General features: G+C 40.2%; 1 protein-coding gene across 1 annotated transcript in view; it reads right to left on the bottom strand.

The window, feature by feature from the left end:
• The window catches only part of adora1b (adenosine A1 receptor b), a 31,480-nt gene extending 20,577 nt beyond the window's left edge, over positions 1-10,903 (bottom strand). The window contains exon 1 of the mRNA XM_062052931.1: positions 10,181-10,903. Coding sequence (XP_061908915.1) covers positions 10,181-10,512 — 332 coding nt within the window. The 5' untranslated portion in view covers positions 10,513-10,903. The remainder of the gene's footprint in view (positions 1-10,180) is intronic.
• Between the last annotated feature and the right edge of the window lie 8,761 nt (positions 10,904-19,664).

The raw sequence follows: 19,664 nt of genomic DNA, 5'->3' as shown, positions 1-19,664 counted from the left end.
GATGAAATCTTAACATTGCAACACATGCCAATACGGCCGGGTTAACTTATAAAGTGCAATTTTAAATTTCCCGGGAAACTTCCGGTTGAAAACGTCTAGATATGGTGACGTTTGCGCGTGACGTCAATGGTTGAAGCGGAAGTATTGGGACACATTGTATCCCAATACAAAAAGCTCTGTTTTCATTGCAAAATTCCACAGTATTCTGGACATCTGTGTTGGTGAATATTTTGCAATTTGTTTAATGAACAATGGAGACTGCAAAGAAGAAAGCTGTGGGTGGGATCGGTGTATTAGCGGCTGGCTGCAGCAACACAACCAGGAGGACTTTGCGTTAGATAGCAGACGCGCTATCGGCGATCGGGTGAAGTCCTTCGTCGCGCCGTCGATCGCTGGAACGCAGGTGAGCACGGGTGTTGATGAGCAGATGAGGGCTGGCGTAGGTGGATAGCTAATGTTTTTAGCATAGCTCTGTGAGGTCCTGTAGCTAAGTTAGCTTCAATGGCGTCGTTAGCAACAGCATTGTTAAGCTTCGCCAGGCTGGAAAGCATTAACCGTGTAGTTACATGTCCATGGTTTAATAGTATTGTTGATCTTCTTTCTGTCCTTCCAGTCAGGGGCTTATTTCTTTTGTTTCTATCTGCAGTTAAGCCCGATGCTATCACCTTAGCTCCGTAGCTAAAGTGCTTCACCGATGTATTGTCGTGGGGATAAAAGTCACTGTGAATGTCCATTTCGCGTTCTCGACTCTCATTTTCAAGAGGATATAGTATCCGAGGTGGTTTAAAATACAAATCCGTGATCCACAATAGAAAAAGGAGAAAGTGTGGAATCCAATGAGACCTTGTACCTAAGTTACGGTCAGAGTGAAAAAAGAAAGTCCTGCACTGCACTCTAGTCCTTCACTCTCACGTCCTCATCCACGAATCTTTCATCCTCACTCAAATTAATGGTGTAATCGTCGCTTTCTCGGTCCGAATCGCTCTCGCTGCTGGTGTAAACAATGGGGAAATGTGAGGAGCCCTTCAACCTGCGACGTCACGCTACTTCCGGTACAGGCAAGGCTTTTTTTTATCAGCGACCAAAAGTTGCAAACTTTATCGTCGATGTTCTCTACTAAATCCTTTCAGCAAAAATATGGCAATATCGCAAAATGATCAAGTATGACACATAGAATGGATCTGCTATCCCCGTTTAAATAAGAACATTTAATTTCAGTAGGCCTTTAAGGTCCCTATTCTCCCGTTTGTGTTTAAGTGTTTTTTGACGTGCTGGAAGTTACGCACGTTTCTCTTGTTCTTATTGTCTCATCCAGCCTGCGGACGCGGCCACTACGCGTATGTGTTAAGAAAACTTACACTTGTGAATGTCAGTGAAATCTATGAAATGGGTAACACTCTAAATTTGAAAAGGACGTATCAATCCATGCGGCGCTTGTATGTGTTGTCATGCTGATGTAGTGTGTGTATGCATGCTACAACAGCGTCTTCTTCCTTGCGGAATGTAAATAATAATTCGTAGATTAAACATTGTTCCAATTATAATAATAATCCTCCTGGTGTCATTTGTGATGTTAAGAGTTGTGTTTAGAACAAATGTTTGTGAAGCTGTGACACATCAGAGGGGCTTGCTTGGACATTTCCCGTGCGGCTGGTGTGTATGTGTGCGCAAGTCGGAGAATGATAGGTGACAGATTGGCATTAACTGTAAAAAAAAATCAATGGAATCAATTGATACTGTAGTCGCACTCAGTAAACAAGGATGTCTATTTAAAATTTGATAGTTACAAATGGCTTTACGGTCCTTTTATAATCATCTCAATGGATGTTTCCAGGTGTCTTAATATAAAGATTTGATACATTTCTGGAAATTACTTATAACTTTGTTATGTGTGGTGTACATTAGATCCAAACTTCAATTTCATAATGTTTTCATATGGGGTTTTTTTATGCTATTTTTTGTGGACTTTTTGTATCTGTACTGCAATCACATAATTTCCCTATTGTATGATGAATAATGTCCATCCTATCCTACCTTATCCTAATGTTTCACCTCCTATGGGCTCTGGACTATTCCAGCCCGAAAGGCGCGTAAGAACAAAATTCTCCCGTCGACTCAAGTCATTTTGTTTACCATAGTTTACCATATTTGTTTACCATATTCATGCAAAAGGCTAGATTTGCCAGGGAGCGTACACATTTAAGGTTTGCTCCACCCAAAGTGTGCATCTTGGATGAAGACGCGCAATGACAGACTTAAAGGGGATCTGCACTTTTTTTGGAATTTTGCCAAATTTTCACAATCATTATGAAAGACATGACGACAGATGGATTTTGAAAAAATCCATTCTAATTATTAAATAAACATAAATAAAAGTCTTCTTACAGCGGAGCCAATGGTAACTCCATTATTACGCTCATAAAATCCGATAAATGACCATTCAAAAAACATTTCATGACTTAAATATTAAGAAGTATTTGTGATAATGTTATTATAAACGCTAACGCAAACAAACTATTTATAAATAGGAATATATGAACATTGTAACTCCTTTCGATATACGGCAACACAGGAAAGTCATTTTTTGTAAAACCGGCGTTTTTTTTTTATTTATTTATTTATTTATTTATTTTTTTTTTTTTTTGAAGCCTGCAGAACTGAAGCCATTCAGTTGAGTTTATTTGGAACATGCATACGATGCAATGGAATGTGTCACATGTTTCCAGTTGCTTCATCACAGAACGTTTGAAAAGGAGTAGGAAGAAGCAGAGCTTATTTAATCCTACCCCTTTTCATACCGTAGCAAAATGTTGTCCCATTTCCTTGTTCTCTGTAACAGAACTTTCAATAATAAACAAGTAATATACCATAGTAAGTAAACAAATATTAAATACATACTGAGATAGGCTCCAGCAACCCCGTGACCCCGAGAGGGACAAGCGGTAGAAAATGGATGGCCCTTGGGCAAGACACTTCAACCACCTCGCTGCCACTACACCCGAGTATGAATGTTTTTTTTTATTTTTTTTTTTTTATTTTTTTTATTTCAAACAACATTTAAAAAAAAACACAAGATACACTTACCATTAGTGCATCAACCCAAGAAAACCCTCCCTCCCCCATTCACACTCATCCACACTCATTTACACAAAAGGAGCTGTCTCTTTCTGTTATTAAAAAAACAACAACTTCTGGTTCCTACAGTATAGAACAATACAGTCTGCAAGGGATACAGTCATTCGAGCACACATGATTGTGTGTGGTGCTGGTCCACTAACATTTTCACTAATCACTATTTTTTATGTAATTGTTTTTAAATTTGTTTTACTTTCAAACAAAACAAACAAAGGACCTTAACTTCACCAGACCGGGTTGTCAATAAAATCAGATTGTTCAAAAGGGTTCTTAAAACCAGGTCCAGTTCAGATTACGTCCAGATCGGGCTCAGCAACACACACCTTCACCCATGTACACCAAAAACCAGGGATCACAACAGGTTGCATACAATCCACAAACAAAAATACATTTTCAAATTAAGCACCCATGTACAGTCCACATCACATCCAAGTCGAAGTCAGCAACACATACCTTCATTTATGTACACTTAAAATAGGGAATACAACAACAGATTGCATATAAAACCGGCGTTTATTGACAACTCCTTCTTGCTGTACACACCATCCACGCCATGAGAACTTAGAAAATACAGTACAATAAAGTACATCAGACTTCGGTTTCGCATCAATAAACACTCGGAAATAAATTAAATTACAAAAAATACAATACCTCGTTGGCTGCTTGTAGCGAAAAAAGAGGTTCTAACAAAGACTTGCTTGAAGTTTTGCACAAATCAATGAATAAATAAATTACTTTAAATATTTCGAAGAGCTGAAGATAACCAGTGTTTACAGTCCGTCCCAACACTCGTTCCGCTTTGCAACACAATTAACACAAAACATATACATTCCCCCAGGATATTTTACAATCACACACTTTGTAATATTTTATAACTCTGCATCATGAACGTATTTATTCATATTTATTTATTTATGACACATATTTTAAGCATGCAAACTCTCCCAGCAACAGCTACAAACATCCTGGCAGTCGGCATCCTAATGATAGCGGACCTTGCACAGTAAGTGATGTTTTATTATGTTTGTTGGCTCTCATGAAGTCTGCAGTCAGTAATAATCAATGATGAAGAGAAAAAAAAGCAAACGTGATGCATTTTTTTAAATTAATGCGCCGCATATACTTAAAATGATCATAATATGTAAATATTACATGTTATTTTAAATGTGTCTGTTACTACATTACATATATACTTACATCATGTATATAAAACCTTAATGGAGGTGTTTGGATGTTTTTTAAGGGCTTTATAGCAGAACTGAATGGCTCCCATAGACTTTTGATCGCATTTATTTAATATTTAGAATGCTTTTTTTTTTTATCCATCCGTCATCATCTCTTTCATAATGATTGTGAACGATAGGCAAAATTCCCAAAAAAGTGCAGTTTGATTGATTGATTGAAATTTGTATTAGTAGATTGCACAGTACAGTACATATTCCGTACAATTGACCACTAAATGGTAACACCCGAATAAGTTTTTCAACTTGTTTAAGTCGGGGTCCACGTAAATCAATTCATGGTACAAATATATACTATCATCATAATACAGTCATCACACAAGTTAATCATCAGAGTATATACATTGAATTATTTACATTATTTACAATCCAGGGGGTGGGATGAGGAGCATTTGGTTGATAACAGCACTTCAGTCATCAACAATTGTATCATCAGAGAAATGGGCATTGAAACAGTGTAGGTCTGACTTGGTAGGATATGTACAGCGAGCAGAGAACATAATGAGTTCAGAAAGCATAAGAACAAGTATATACATTAGAAATACATTTGATTATTTACATTTGGTTATTTACAATCCGGGGAGGTGGGATGTGGAAGGGGGAGGGTGTTAGTCAAGGGTTGAAGTTGCCTGGAGGTGTTGTTTTAGTGCGGTTTTGAAGGAGGATAGAGATGCACTTACTTTTACACCTGTTGGGAGTGCATTCCACATTGATGTGGCATAGAAGGAGAATGAGTTTAGACCTTTGTTAGATCGGAATCTGGGTTTAACGTGGTTTGTGGAACTCCCCCTGGTGTTGAGCTTATGGCGGTCATTTACATTAAGGTAGTAGTTAGTTTGACATGTACTTCGGTATCAGGGAGGTGTAGTGGATTTTATAGACTAGGCTCAGTGCAAGTTGTTTTACTCTGTCCTCCACCCTGAGCCAGCCCACTTTGGAGAAGTGGGTTGGAGTGAGGTGTGATCTGGGGTGGAGGTCTAAAAGTAACCTGACTAGCTTGTTCTGGGATGTTTGGAGTCTATATTTGAGGGTTTTGGAGGTGCTAGGGTACCAGGAGGTGCAAGCGTAATCGAAAAAGGGTTGAACGAGAGTTCCCGCTTGAATCTTCAAGGTGCTTTTGTTGACCGGAGAGGAGATTCTGTAGAGAAATCTCATTTGTGGGTTGACCTTTTTGATTACCTTGGTTGCCATTTTATCACAGGAAAGATTAGCCTCTCGAATGGAACCTAGGTAGGTGACCTCATCTTTCCTGGTGATAACAATGTCACCCTTTTTTATAGTGAAGTCACTGACTTTCTTGAGATTGATTTGGGACCCAAATAGGATGGATTCCATTTTACCTAAGTGTATTGTCAGCGAGTTAGGTGCAAATACTAAGGAGTTCAGCACTGAGGATTTTTTCCACCTGTGACTTGTCCTTGCCGGATACCAGCAGGGCCGAGTCATCCGCAAACAGGAACAATTCACCGTCGCATGCTGATGACATGTCGTTTACGTATATTAGGAACAGTAAAGGCCCTAATATACTGCCTTGGGGGACTCCACAGCTTACTGAAAGGGGGGGGGGACATGGTGCCGTTCACCTCTACCACCTGTTTCCTCCCCTCCAAGTAAGATTGCATCCAGCTCAATGAGGTTTTATCAAATCCGATTGCTCTGAGCTTATCCAATAGTATAGCGTGGTTAACGGTGTCAAAGGCCTTCTGAAGGTCCAGCATGACCATGCCGCAGTATTTGCCCGCGTCCACCTCACGTTTGATGTGGTCGGTCAGATAGAGAAGGCATGTGTCAGTGGAGTGGTTAGTTCTGAAGCCGGATTGGAATTTGTACATGAGTTTATTAGTAGCAAGGTTTCTATCGACCTGTTCATAAACTATTTTTTCCATTACTTTTGAAATGGAACTGAGAATAGAAACAGGTCGGTAGTTACCTGGTTCTCCTTTCAGTCATGTTGAGGAATTAAAAAAGTTGTGCAACTGTGGGAATTCATGCTGCACAGCTTTTTTCACTTAAACACATGGGAGAAAAGGGCCCTAAATGATTGAATTCATCCATGCATTTTCTACCACAGTGTTTCCTAACCATCATCGGGTTGCAAGTGCCTCCTAGAGGGCCGTCAAAAAATATCTGTTTCTCAGCTGTGGTCCGTATGGGCCACAGTGGTACTCCGTTATAATACACTTTTCCACCACTTAATGACAACGTCAAACAAACAGACAAATTCTGGGGCTAGGGCCTTAAGAAGTTTTTTAAGCGCAAAAAATATGAATAAAGTGGCGAAGATGCATTTACATTTGCAGTTTAATTTTATGGACAGTTTATTTAAGAAACTGTTACGGCTCAGACCCCTGCCATCTGCGCGCACCTTGGGACACGCCCACGGCCGCGCAAATCCAGGGACGCGCCGTGCGCGTCTCCGCCCTGCAGCAGCCGCCAGCTGCAAACACTCACCGGCTATCGGCACACCTGAGACTGATGAGGGCGTGCCGGATAAAGGCAGGGTGGACCCAAGGATTGGCGCGGGAACTTAGTTTTCTCATGGTGTTCAGTGAGCAAAACTATTCTGGTTTTCCCTCTCCGTGGCTTACTTGTCCCTTGTTTTCTCCCGTGTCCCCGCAGTACCCTCCGTCGCCTGGACTGTGAGCTGTGCGTCTCACTATTCCCTGGATCTTCCCCTGTGTTTTGGACTGGCTTCCTCGTTTCCCGACTCCTCGCTCGCCCCCCGGACTCTGACATCTCTCTCTGCCCCACGGACCCCTCGCGCATCTTGGACCCCTTTTGCCTTGCCCAATTTGGACTTGTCTACTTCCTCATCCAACATCACGGTAATACACAACAGCTAACTACACACATAGTCTTACATCACACACTCTGGTATTTTGGTCACACACTTCATTCTATAGTGTAGTTGTATTGGTTATATATATATATATATATATATATATATATATATATATATATATATATATATATATATATATATATATATATATATATATATATATATATATATATATATATATATATATATATAATAAAACATTGTTCTTACTGCCCCCTGGTGTATGTTTGACGTCACCTCCCCTAGTAAACCGTAACAGAAACATGTCCATTAATAATTTAGTTTATTTATTTTAGCATATTTTAATTGTATGTACAAGTATTTTTTTGTCTGATATCTATGAGTCTCTTCTTATGCAATATATTTTGTTAGTATTTTTTTTTTTTTAATCAGCCTGACCTAAGTCAGGCCGAGTCATACCACAGACTATAAAAATGGGACCCATTACCTTCCTGTTTGGCACTCAGCATCAAGGGTTGGAATTGGAGGTTGAATCACCAAAAAATGATTCCCGGGCGTGGCCACCGCTGCTGCCCACTGCTCCCCTCACCTCCAAGGGGGTGATCAAGGGTGATGGGTAAAATGCAGATAATAATTTCGCCACAGTGTGTGTGACAATCATTGGTACTTTAACTTTAACTTAAGTCTAAGGTTTATGTGTCAAATAAATAATAATCTTTGTGATTAACATATGGTTTCATCAATTTGACAAAGTTGCAAACTCTAAGTTTGATGTAATTATTGAATATGATTAAAACCAAGAGTGAGAAAATCAATTATTATTATTACTTCCTCCCACCTTAATCGAAATCTGCTGCAGTGTTTATGGATTTAACAAAAGCATTTGACACAATTAATGATAGCATCTTAATAAACAAAGTAGAACGTTATGGAATCAGAGGGTTGGTCTTGACCTGGGTACGTAGCTACTTAACCAACAGGAAGCAATACATGAAGATAGGCGAACACACTTCCACAGAGCTAAACATATCTTGTGGCGTAACTCAGGGATCAATACTCTGACCAAAATTGTTCAATCTCTATATAAATGACATTTTTAAAGTTACAAAGGACTTAAAGTTAGTATTATTTGCAGATGACACAACTGTGTTTTGTTCAGGAGAGAACACACAGCAGATAATACAAATAATAACATAAGAAATGAACAAATTAAAAAGATGGTTTGACAAAAACAGACTATCTTTGAATCTCAGTAAGACTAAAATAATGCTATTTGGTACCAGTAGAAGAGAAAGTCAAACACAAATACAGATAGACTGAGTACATATTGAAAGGGTAAAAGAAACACATTTTTGGGTGTAAAAATAGATGATAAAATTAATTGGAAATCTCATGTAAAAAATATACAACATAAAGTAGCAAGAAACAAGTCATTAATGAATAAAGCAAAACACGTTCTAGACCAAAAATCACTTCATATTCTTTACTGTGACATAGAGCTGTATTTTACTTCTTTATCTCTTTTTTTCAACCAAAAATGCTTTGCTCTGATTAGGGGGTACTTGAATTAAAAACATTTTCACAGGGGGTACATCACTGAAAAAAGGTGGAGAACCACTGCACTAGGCCACTGAGTTTTGATTATATTAATTTATATTATTATGTATTGTCTACCTTGTACTTTTATTTTTTATTTTTTTTAATGTCATTGCCTGAAATAAATGAATACATGAAAAAAAAAAAAAAAGAAATGAAAATGAACACCAATGAGTTGACTGATGAACATTGTCACATCATTTATTCAGAAAGTATAAATAACGACAAATAAAGATAGAACACTATTAACCGCAACATGTACGTTTAAACAAAAAAACAAACATTATGATTAGGGATGTCCGATAATGGCTTTTTGCCGATATCCGATATTCCGATATTGTCCAACTCTTTAATTACTGATACCGATATCAACCGATACCGAAATATACAGTTGTGGAATTAACACATTATTATGCCTAATTTGGACAACCAGGTATGGTGAAGATAAGGTCCATTTTAAAAAAAAGAAAAATAAAATAAATAAATTAAAAACATTTTCTTGAATAAAAAAGAAAGTAAAACAATATAAAAACAGTTACATAGAAACTAGTAATTAATGAAAATGAGTAAAATTAACTATGAAAGGTTAGTACTATTAGTGGACCAGCAGCACGCACAATCATGTGTGCTTACGGACTGTATCCCTTGCAGACTGTATTGTTATACATTGTGAAGTGAAGTGAATTACATTTATATAGCGCTTTTTCTCAAGTGACTCAAAGCGCTTTACATAGTGAAACCCAATATCTAAGTTACATTTAAACCAGTGTGGGTGGCACTGGGGGCAGGTGGGTAAAGTGTCTTGCCCAAGGACACAACGGCAGTGACTAGGATGGCGGATGCGGGGATCGAACCTGCAACCCTCAAGTTGCTGGCACGGCCGCTCTACCAACCGAGCTATACCGCCTCATTGATATATAATGTAGGACCCAGAATATTAATAACAGAAAGAAACAACCCTTTTGTGTGAATGAGTGTAAATAGGGGAGGGAGGTTTTTTGGGTTGGTGCACTAAATGTAAGTGTATCTTGTGTTTTTTTTAATAAATAAAAATTTAATAAAATTAAAAAAAACGATACTGATAATTAAAAAAACGATACCGATAATTTCCGATATTACATTTTAAAGCATTTATCGACATCTCTAATTATGATTTGTACATTTTGTTCTATTTTGAAACGAAGAAAACAATCTGAAGTTGTCTTTATTTTTAAGTTATCATGCCGTGATTTTACCAGTCCGGCCCACTTGGGAGTAGATCTTTCTCCATGTGGCCCCACGATCTAAAATGAGTTCGACACCCCTGGGCTAGTTGCATCTATATATATGTCCTGACTGGCGGGTGGAGGCATCCTAAAGGGAAACTAAGACACATGCAAGCCTACCGCCACCACCATTCTCTTACCTGGTGGGGACCTTGACCCTGAGGTAACGGTCAATGGCGATGGCCAGCAGCGCCAGGATGGAACTTTGCGTGAGCACCAGCACGGTGCAGGCGACCATCAGGCAGCTGTAGAAGTGAGTTTGGAGTCCGATGCTGATGGTGATGGCCAGGGGGATGACCAGTGCTCCCACCGCGATGTCGGCCAGGGCTAAGGAGACGATGAAACAAAAGGTGGTGTCCCGCAAGGATCTGTTGATTTTCACCGCCCACACCACCATCACATTGCCGATGACGGACGCCACCGCGATGGCCACCTCCATGCCGATGTAGAGGGACAGAGGTCCACCCGGCATCCTTGCAGGGGTGTGGGGGGGATTTATCTCCTGTGTATATATATATAAAAAGCCTCCAAAATGTTTTGGCTACCAAATGAGCTTCGCGTCCGTATCAGTTCCACATCCACGCTTCGTGGGTGATAGAAACAAGGATGGAGGATATCCCTCTGTTATCCGAAGCAGGTGTTCGAGCTCCGTGCGTCCACGGCCGATGCGCGCTCTCGCTGCTCCGGGTGGAGAGAGGCGCATCCTCCTCCGTGCAGGGGGGCTTGAACGTCAATAACTCGGCTAAACTAAACAAAGACAGGAGGGTGTTTTTCAGCAAACAAACCTATCTTCATGCCGGCGCGCCAACACGCAAATTGCAGCCAATTAAGCGGAATGGAAGACCCTCCACCTTCCCCCCTCCACACCCACACCCACACCTCCTCTTCCCCCCCCCCCCCCCCCCCCCCGGGTGTGCTTTCATGCCGTCCATGTGATTTGCTCTTTGGTCTTAACGCAACTGTCATCCAGGAGTGGGACGGTCCCGAGCAAGCTGCAGTGCACGCATGCAGGGGTTGGAATATTTCAATATAGAAAAATGCATGAGGAGTCCTTCCTTGTGGTGTACTTGCAGGCAGCAGTGGACCTTGCACTCTTGTCAGGCTGCTGGGGGAGGAAAAGAGGGTGAGGCTTCAGCTAAAGTCTAGGGAAATGGCACATGTGCATCATTGTGCTGCACCTTGCTAGCAGTGCATGCATTATAAGGTGGTCAGAGTGGTTGGCCACCCATCCAAATGATCAGAATTGGGTGTCCTAATCACTCCAAGACAAATTTCTCCTCGGGGACAATAAAGCTAATTATTATTATTATTATTATTATTATCTAAGCCAGCGGTGTCAAACATAAGGCCCGCGGGCCGAATCAGGCCCGCCAACAGGTTTTATCCGGCCCGCGGGATGACTTTGCCAAGTATAAAATGAACCAACATTTTTCTATGAAATAAACTGCTGTTTTAAATGTGTCCACTAGATGTCGCAATAGCAATTATTTGTATCTTTGTAGATGATGTTACATATGTAAAAACAAAAACAAAAACCTACATGATGTTAGTATATCAGTCGAGGAAAATGAGCAAACGACATGAATAACATACTAATTTGATTTTGATATTATATTTTTATCTTGATAGATTGAAAATTAACACCAATGAGTTGGCTGATGAACATTATCACATAATTTATTCAGAAAGTATAAATAACAACTATTAAAGGTAGAATACTATTAACCACAACATGTAAGTGTAAAAAAAAACCAACAACATTATGATTTGTACATTTTCAGAATGTGCTTGTTCTATTTTTAAACAAAGAAAACCATGTGTAAAAGTTATCGTGCAGTGATTTTACCAGTCCGGCCCACTTGGGAGTAGATTTTTCTCCATGTGGCCCCCGATCTAAAATGAGTTTGACACCCCTGATCTAAGCCATACATCACCAACATGACTGTGCACCAGTGCACAAAGCAAGGTCCATAAAGACATGGATGACAGGGTCTGGTGTGGATGAACTTGACTGGCCTGCACAGAGTCCTGACCAATAATATGCTATATACAAACACTTATACTTCCATTATTGTTTATGTCCCACATTTAGTTTTGTAACAAACATCGATCAGCGTAGTAACCCTAACTATACTATGGTGTTGATTCAAGAGTGATATATTTTTCTAAGACAGTGTTTTCAACCACTGTGCCATGGCACACTAGTGCAGTGTTTTTCAACCTTTTTTGGGCCAAGGCACATTTTTTGCGCCGAAAAAATCCGGAGGTACACCACCAGCAGAAATTGTTAAAAAACTAAACTCAGTTGACAGTAAAAAGTCGTCGTCGCAATTGTTGGATGTGACTTTAAACCATAACCAAGCATGCATCAATATAGCTCTTGTCTCAAAGTAGGTGTACTGTCACCACCTGTCACATCACACCCTGACTTATTTGGACTTTTTTGCTGTTTTCCTGTGAGTAGTGTTTTACTTCTTGTCTTGCGCTCCTATTTTGGTGGCTTTTTCTCTTTTTTTTGGTATTTTCCTGCAGCAGTTTCATGTCTTCCTTTTAGCGATATTTCCCGCTACTATCTACTTTGTTTTAGCAATCAAGAATATTTCAGTTGTTTTTATCCTTCTTTGTGGGGACATTGTCGATTGTCACGTCATGTTCGGATGTACTTTGTGGACGCCGTCTTTGCTCCACAGTAAGTCTTTGCTGTTGTCCAGCATTCTGTTTTTGTTTACTTTGTAGCCAGTTCAGTTTTAGTTTTGTTATGCATAGCCTTCCCTAAGCTTCTTAGGGGCACTCACCTTTTGTTTATTTTTTGTTTCAGCATTAGATACCTTTTTAACTGCACACTGTCTCCCGCTGTTCCCGACATCTACAAAGCAATTAGCTACCGGCTGCCACCTACTGATAAGGAAGAGTATTACACGGTTACTCTGCCGAGCTCTAGACAGCACCGACACTCAGCAACAACACATCGTTTTCAGACTAGAATTACTAATTTGCAAAAAATATTTATAACCCAAATAGGTGAAATTAGATAATCTCCCACGGCACACCAGACTGCATCTCACGGCACACTAGTGTGCCGCGGCACAGTGGTTGAAAAACACTGCACTAGTGTACCATGGGAGATTATGTAATTTCACCTAATTGGGTTAAAAATATTTTTTGCAAACCAGTATTTATAGTCCGCAAATGTGCCGTTGTTGAGTGTCTGTGCTGTCTTGAGATCGACAGAGTAACCGTGTAATACTCTTCCATATCAGTAGGTGGCAGCAGGTAGGTAATTGCTTTGTACAAACCCTGTTTCCATGTGAGTTGGGAAATTGTGTTAGATGTAAATATAAACGGAATACAATGATTTGCAAATCCTTTTCAACCCATATTCAATTGAATGCACTACAAAGACAAGATATTTGATGTTCAAACTCATAAACTTTATTTTTTTTGTTGCAAATAATAATTCAGAATCAGAATAGTTTTATTGCCATTGTTTGAGTACGGGTTCACAAACTAGGAATTTTTCTTGGTGCAATCGTGCAACATAAAACACATATAACACATATTTGGTAATAAAAAGAGCTGTGACTGAGCTATCAGATAGACTTAGAAGGAATTCAAGGAATTCAAGGAATTCAAGGAGCTACTGTTAGGAGTTATTGTTCATTTGCCTGATGGCCGAGGGGAAAAAAATGTTCAGGTGGCGGGAGGTGTGGGTCTGGATGGAGCGTAGTCTCCTGCCTGAGGGGAGAGGGGAGAATAGTTTGTGTCCAGAGTGAGAAGAGTCAGCTGTGATCCGACCCACACGCCTCCTGGTCCTGGAGGAGAACAAGTCCTGGAGGGATGGGAGCTTGCAGCCAATCACCTTCTCAGCAGCACGTTCGATGCGCTGCAGTCTATTCTTATCCTGGACTGTGGCGCCGGGGAACCACACTGTGATGGAGGAGGTCAGGATGGACTCTATGATGGCTGAGTAAAACTGCACCAGCATCTCGGTCGGCACCTTAAGTTTCCTCAGCTGCCGCAGGAAGTACATCCTCTGCTGGGCCTTCTTGATGAGGGAGCTGATGGTCTGCTCCCACTTGAGGTCCTGGGTGAATTAACTTAGAATTTCATGGCTGCAACACACTCCAAAGTAGTTGGGAAAGGGCATGTTCACCACTGTGTTACATCACCTTTTCTTTTAACAATACTCAATAAACGATTGGGAACTGAGGAAACTAATTGTTGAAGCTTTGAAAGTGGAATTCTTCCCCATTCTTGTTTATACGTTTGACTATTTGCTCACGCAGTTGTGGATAAAGGGGTGTACCTCGCCCCATCCTTTCTTGTGAAAGACTGAGCATTTTTTATACCCAATCATGGCACCCACCTGTTCCCAATTAGCCTGCACACCTATGGAACGTTCCAAATAAGTGTTTGATGAGCATTCCTCAACGTTATCAGTATTTATTGCCACCTTTCCCAGCTTCTTTGTCACGTGTTGCTGGCATCAAATTCTAAAGTTAATGATTATTTGAAAAAAAAAAAGTTTATCAGGCAAGTGCCGCTAAGAAAAGGCATTGAAGCTTAGGGATGGCTAAGCAAAAGGAAGCTAAAACTGAACTGGCTGCAAAGTAAACAAAAACAGAATGCTGGACGACAGCAAAGACTTACAGCGTGTGGAGCAGCAGACGGCGTCCACAAAGTACATCCGTACATGACATGGCAATCAACAACAAAACAGGAGCTCAAGACAAGAACTAAAACACTACACACAGGAAAACACCAAAAAACTCCAAATAAGTCACGGCATGATGTGACAGGTCGTGACAGTACACCTACTTTGAGACAAGAGCTATAGTGATGCATGCTTGGTTATGGTTTGAATTCATATCCAACAATTGCAAGAACGACTTTTTACTATCAATATCGGCTGTTTCATTGTTTTATGTTTTCTGCTGGTGGTGTGCGTCGAGATTTTTTCAATGAAAAAAATGTGCCTTGGTTCAGAAAAGGTTGAAAAACACTGTTCTGAGACATTGGTCATCTTTGAAAAGTCATTACATTGAAGCTTAATGCTGGCTTTTGTATCCCTCTCCCTGTGGAGGGCTTTAAAACTGGACTGGACCAGCTCAGTGAAACCATTATCCTCTAAGAAGGGCAACAACTGACTGTAGACAACCTTCTCTAATATTTTGGAAATGTATGGAAGATTAGAGATAGGTCTAAGGTTAGAGAGGAGAGAGGGGTAAACTCTACTGGAACTATTCCAGAAGAGAGGCTACTTTTGATAATGTTAAGGACACTTGATCCAATAGTAGCAAGTACCTCCTTAAACAGGCGAGGTGGGAGGGGATCTGCAGGAGAACCAGAGGGCTTCATATGACTAACTGTGTCCTTTAGAAAAGAAAAGGACACCGGCTCAAACTGATGGAAAACAGAAGAGAAATGCAGAGGAATAGAAGGGCCATATGAAGGGTGAGATAAACTGGCTCTAGTTGACACAATTTTTGTCAGTGAAAAAATGGAGACAATTTTCACAGAGTTCGAAAAAGAAGCATCAAAACCAACAGATTTGGGAGCATCAATGGCAATGTTAATAGTTTTGAACAGAGCTCTGGGGTTGTTACAGTTAGAAGATATAATCTGAGATAGATATATATTCATCTCTGCTTTTACAGTCATCTGAAAGGAAAACAGACTTTCTTTAAAAATGGCAAAGGACACATTTGAGTCAGGTTAAATGCAACCAGCTGCTACTTCAAAAGTGCCATTTCTACAAAAGTAAAGTACAACATAAAAACAACAACATGTACAATAAATAATAGATATTGTGCACATACAATTGCTGCAATTGCAATCCAATTTCACCACTCACATGCACTGGGTTGGCCTCTGCTGTGCTCCACACCATCACACCATCATAGTGGTGGGAGGGTGAGGCACGGTCAGAGACAGGATTATTTTTTTTTATACATGAAAGACATTTGGAAGAATGGAGCTGTGAATAGCATGACACAACACATCAAACCGTAACTTTGAGGTTTAAAAGACTTCAAATACAATGCTATGAGCTTGAGGCTTCGAGGCAGCATCTTTAACAATCACATTTCTAGAATTTCTTTCTTTTTAGCGTTCTTTAATAATATTTGACCAAAGGGAAGCAGCCAATGACACAGTAACCTATTCTGTCACAATCAGATTAACGTGCAATAAACCTTGAGCTGCCAGAACGTTGCTACCAGCAGATACGAGCTGGCAGCATCATCTTGTTTTAGTTCAAAGGTCAATCACACCCATATGCATGAGCCGTGACCGTGACAGGGTCGCTATTCTCACATCGAAGTGGCCCGTGCATGAGGAGGTGCTGTGTGGTAGGCTGCGTTATGTTAACCTATGTATTATGGAGGAGTGGCGTGCAGAGGGGGCCCGAGCTTCAGCTTCCCAGCAAAGTGAAAGCAAAACTAGCAGCCTTCACAAATTCAAATTGTGGTGTGTGGTGACAGCGCCGCCTAGAATTTGAAGGAGCTGAGCCGAAGACAGAGACCATCTGTGCCAACAGCGGTCAGCATGAGGCAACCGAGGGGCTTTAATGAAACAAGCGCCATATGGTCATCTCAATGTGACGGCCATTCGACATACTTGTGACGCCAGTTTGCTTAAGGATGTGGATAAGCATCACAAGTCACTTTAAAACATATTGTACGAGCTAACAGGCATACAGCGCTTGACTACACTCAAAGTTCCATATAACGCGGTCATTGGGCTCCATAAAACACAAATTGCGTTATATAGAAATCCTTTTTTTTTTGACAAAGCTAAGCACTAGGGATGTCCGATAATGGCTTTTGGCCGATATCCGATATTCCGATATTGTCGAACTCTAAATTACTGATACCGATATAAACCGATACCGATATATACAGTCGTGGAATTAACACATTATTATGCCTAATTTGGACAACCAAGTATGGTGAAGATAAGGTCCTTTTTAAAAAAAGAAAAAGAAAAAAAATAAGATAAATAAATTAAAAACATTTTGTTGAATAAAAAAGAAAGTAAAACAATATACAAACAGTTACATGGAAACTAGTAATTAATGAAAATTAGTCAAATTAACTGTTAAAGGTTAGTACTATTAGTGGACCAGCAGCACGCACAACCATGTGTGCTTACGGACTGTATCCCTTGCAGACTGTATTGTTATATATATATATATATATATATATATATATATATATATATATATATATATATATATATATATATATATATATATATATATATATATATATATATATATATATATATATATAACGTATATAATGTAGGAACCAGAATATTAATAACAGAAAGAAACAACCCTTTTGTGTGAATGAGTGTAAATGGGGGAGGGAAGTTTTTTGGGTTGGTGTACTAATTGTAAGTGTATCTTGTGTTTTTTATGTTGATTTAATTAAAAAAAAAACAAAGAAAACAAAAACAAAACGATACCGATAATAAAAAAACGGATACCGATAATTTCCGATACTACATTTTTAAAGCATTTATTGGCCGATAATATCGGCCTGCCGATATTATCGGCCAATAAATGCTCTACTTTGCACTATCTTTCTATTTTGTGTGCTAAGCAAGCCCCGGGCCGAAGCCGCCCCTTCGTAGCTTGAGATGCTGTGGACACGCTAACTAGCTCCGTTTGTAGCAGCCCTAAATCGCCCACAAGCTACGGTGAGCCGGCTAAGACGCATAATCAATCAATCAATCAATCAATGTTTATTTATATAGCCCTAAATCACAAGTGTCTCAAAGGGCTGTACAAGCCACAACGACATCCTCGGTACAGAGCCCACATACGGGCAAGGAAAACTCACCCCAGTGGGACGTCAATGTGAATGACTATGAGAAACCTTGGAGAGGACCGCATATGTGGGTAACCCCCCCTCTAGGGGAGACCGAAAGCAATGGATGTCGAGTGGGTCTGACATAATATTGTGAAAGTCCAACACATCAGCGAAAGTCAAGTCCATGGTGGGGCCAGCAGGAACCATCCCGAGCGGAGACGGGTCAGCAGCGTAGAGATGTCCCCATCTGATGAACAGGCTAGCGGTCCACCCCGGAGCAGAGTATAAAAGAAAAGAAAAGAAACGGCAGATCAACTGGTCTAAAAAGGGAGTCTATTTAAAGGCTAGAGTATACAAATGAGTTTTAAGATGAGACTTAAATGCTTCTACTGAGGTAGCATCTCTAACTTTGACCGGGAGGGCATTCCATAATATTGGAGCCCGAATAGAAAACGCTCTATAGCCCGCAGACTTTTTTTTGGCTCTGGGAATCACTAATAAGCCGGAGTTCTTTGAACGCAGATTTCTTGCCGGGACATATGGTACAATACAATCGGCGAGATAGGCAGGAGCTTGACCGTGTAGTATTTTATACGTAAGTAGTAAAACCTTAAAGTCGCATCTTAGGTGCACAGGAAGCCAGTGCAAGTGAGCCAGTATAGGCGTAATATGATCAAACTTTCTTGTTTTGGTCAAAAGTCTAGCAGCCGCATTTTGTACCATCTGTAATCTTTTAATGCTAGACATAGGGAGGCCCGAAAATAAAACGTTACAGTAATCGAGACGAGATGTAACGAACGCATGGATAATGATCTCAGCATCGCTTGTGGACAAAATGGAACGAATTTTAGCGATATTACGGAGATGAAAGAAGACCGTTTTAGTAACACTCTTAATGTGTGACTCAAACGAGAGAGTTGGGTCGAAGATAATACCTAGATTCTTTACCGAGTCGCCTTGTTTAATTGTTTGGTTGTCAAATGTTAAGGTGGTATTATTAAATAGATGTCGGTGTTGAGCAGGACCGATAATCAGCATTTCCGTTTTCTTAGCGTTGAGTTGCAAAAAGTTAGCGGACATCCATTGTTTAATTTCATTAAGACACGCCTCCAGCTGACTACAATCCGGCGTGTTGGTCAGCTTTAGGGGCATGTAGAGTTGGGTGTCATCCGCTTAACAGTGAAAGCTAACACCGTATTTGCGTATGATGTCACCTAGCGGCAGCATGTAAATACTAAAGAGTGCAGGGCCAAGAACCGAACCCTGGGGAACTCCGCACGTTACCTTAACATAGTCCGAGGTCACATTGTTATGGGAGACACACTGCATCCTGTCAGTAAGATAAGAGTTGAACCAAGACAAGGCTAATTCTGACATCCCAATACGCGTTTTGATACGCTCTAATAAAATATTATGATCAACAGTATCGAAAGCGGCGCTAATATCAAGAAGCAGCAACATAGATGACGCATCAGAATCCATCGTTAGCAATAGATCATTAGTCATTTTTGCGAGGGCTGTCTCCGTAGAGTGATTTGCCCTGAAACCGGATTGAAAAGGTTCACAGAGATTGTTAGACGCTAAGTGTTCATTTAGCTGCTGTGTGACAATTTTTTCGAGAATTTTCGAGATAAACGGAAGGTGGGACACCGGTCGGTAGTTCACCATGAGGTCAGGATCGAGGTTAGGTCTTTTGAGTAGAGGATGAATAACTGCTTTTTTGAATGCTAGGGGAACAGTACCAGAGGAAAGTGATAAGTTTATAATATTTAACACTGATGGACCTAATAAAACAAAAAGCTCCTTG

This window comes from Entelurus aequoreus, linkage group LG07 (genome assembly GCF_033978785.1).
Source record: "Entelurus aequoreus isolate RoL-2023_Sb linkage group LG07, RoL_Eaeq_v1.1, whole genome shotgun sequence".
Classification (NCBI taxonomy): Eukaryota; Metazoa; Chordata; class Actinopteri; order Syngnathiformes; family Syngnathidae; genus Entelurus; species Entelurus aequoreus.
This window is presented reverse-complemented; position numbering and strand designations above follow the sequence as displayed.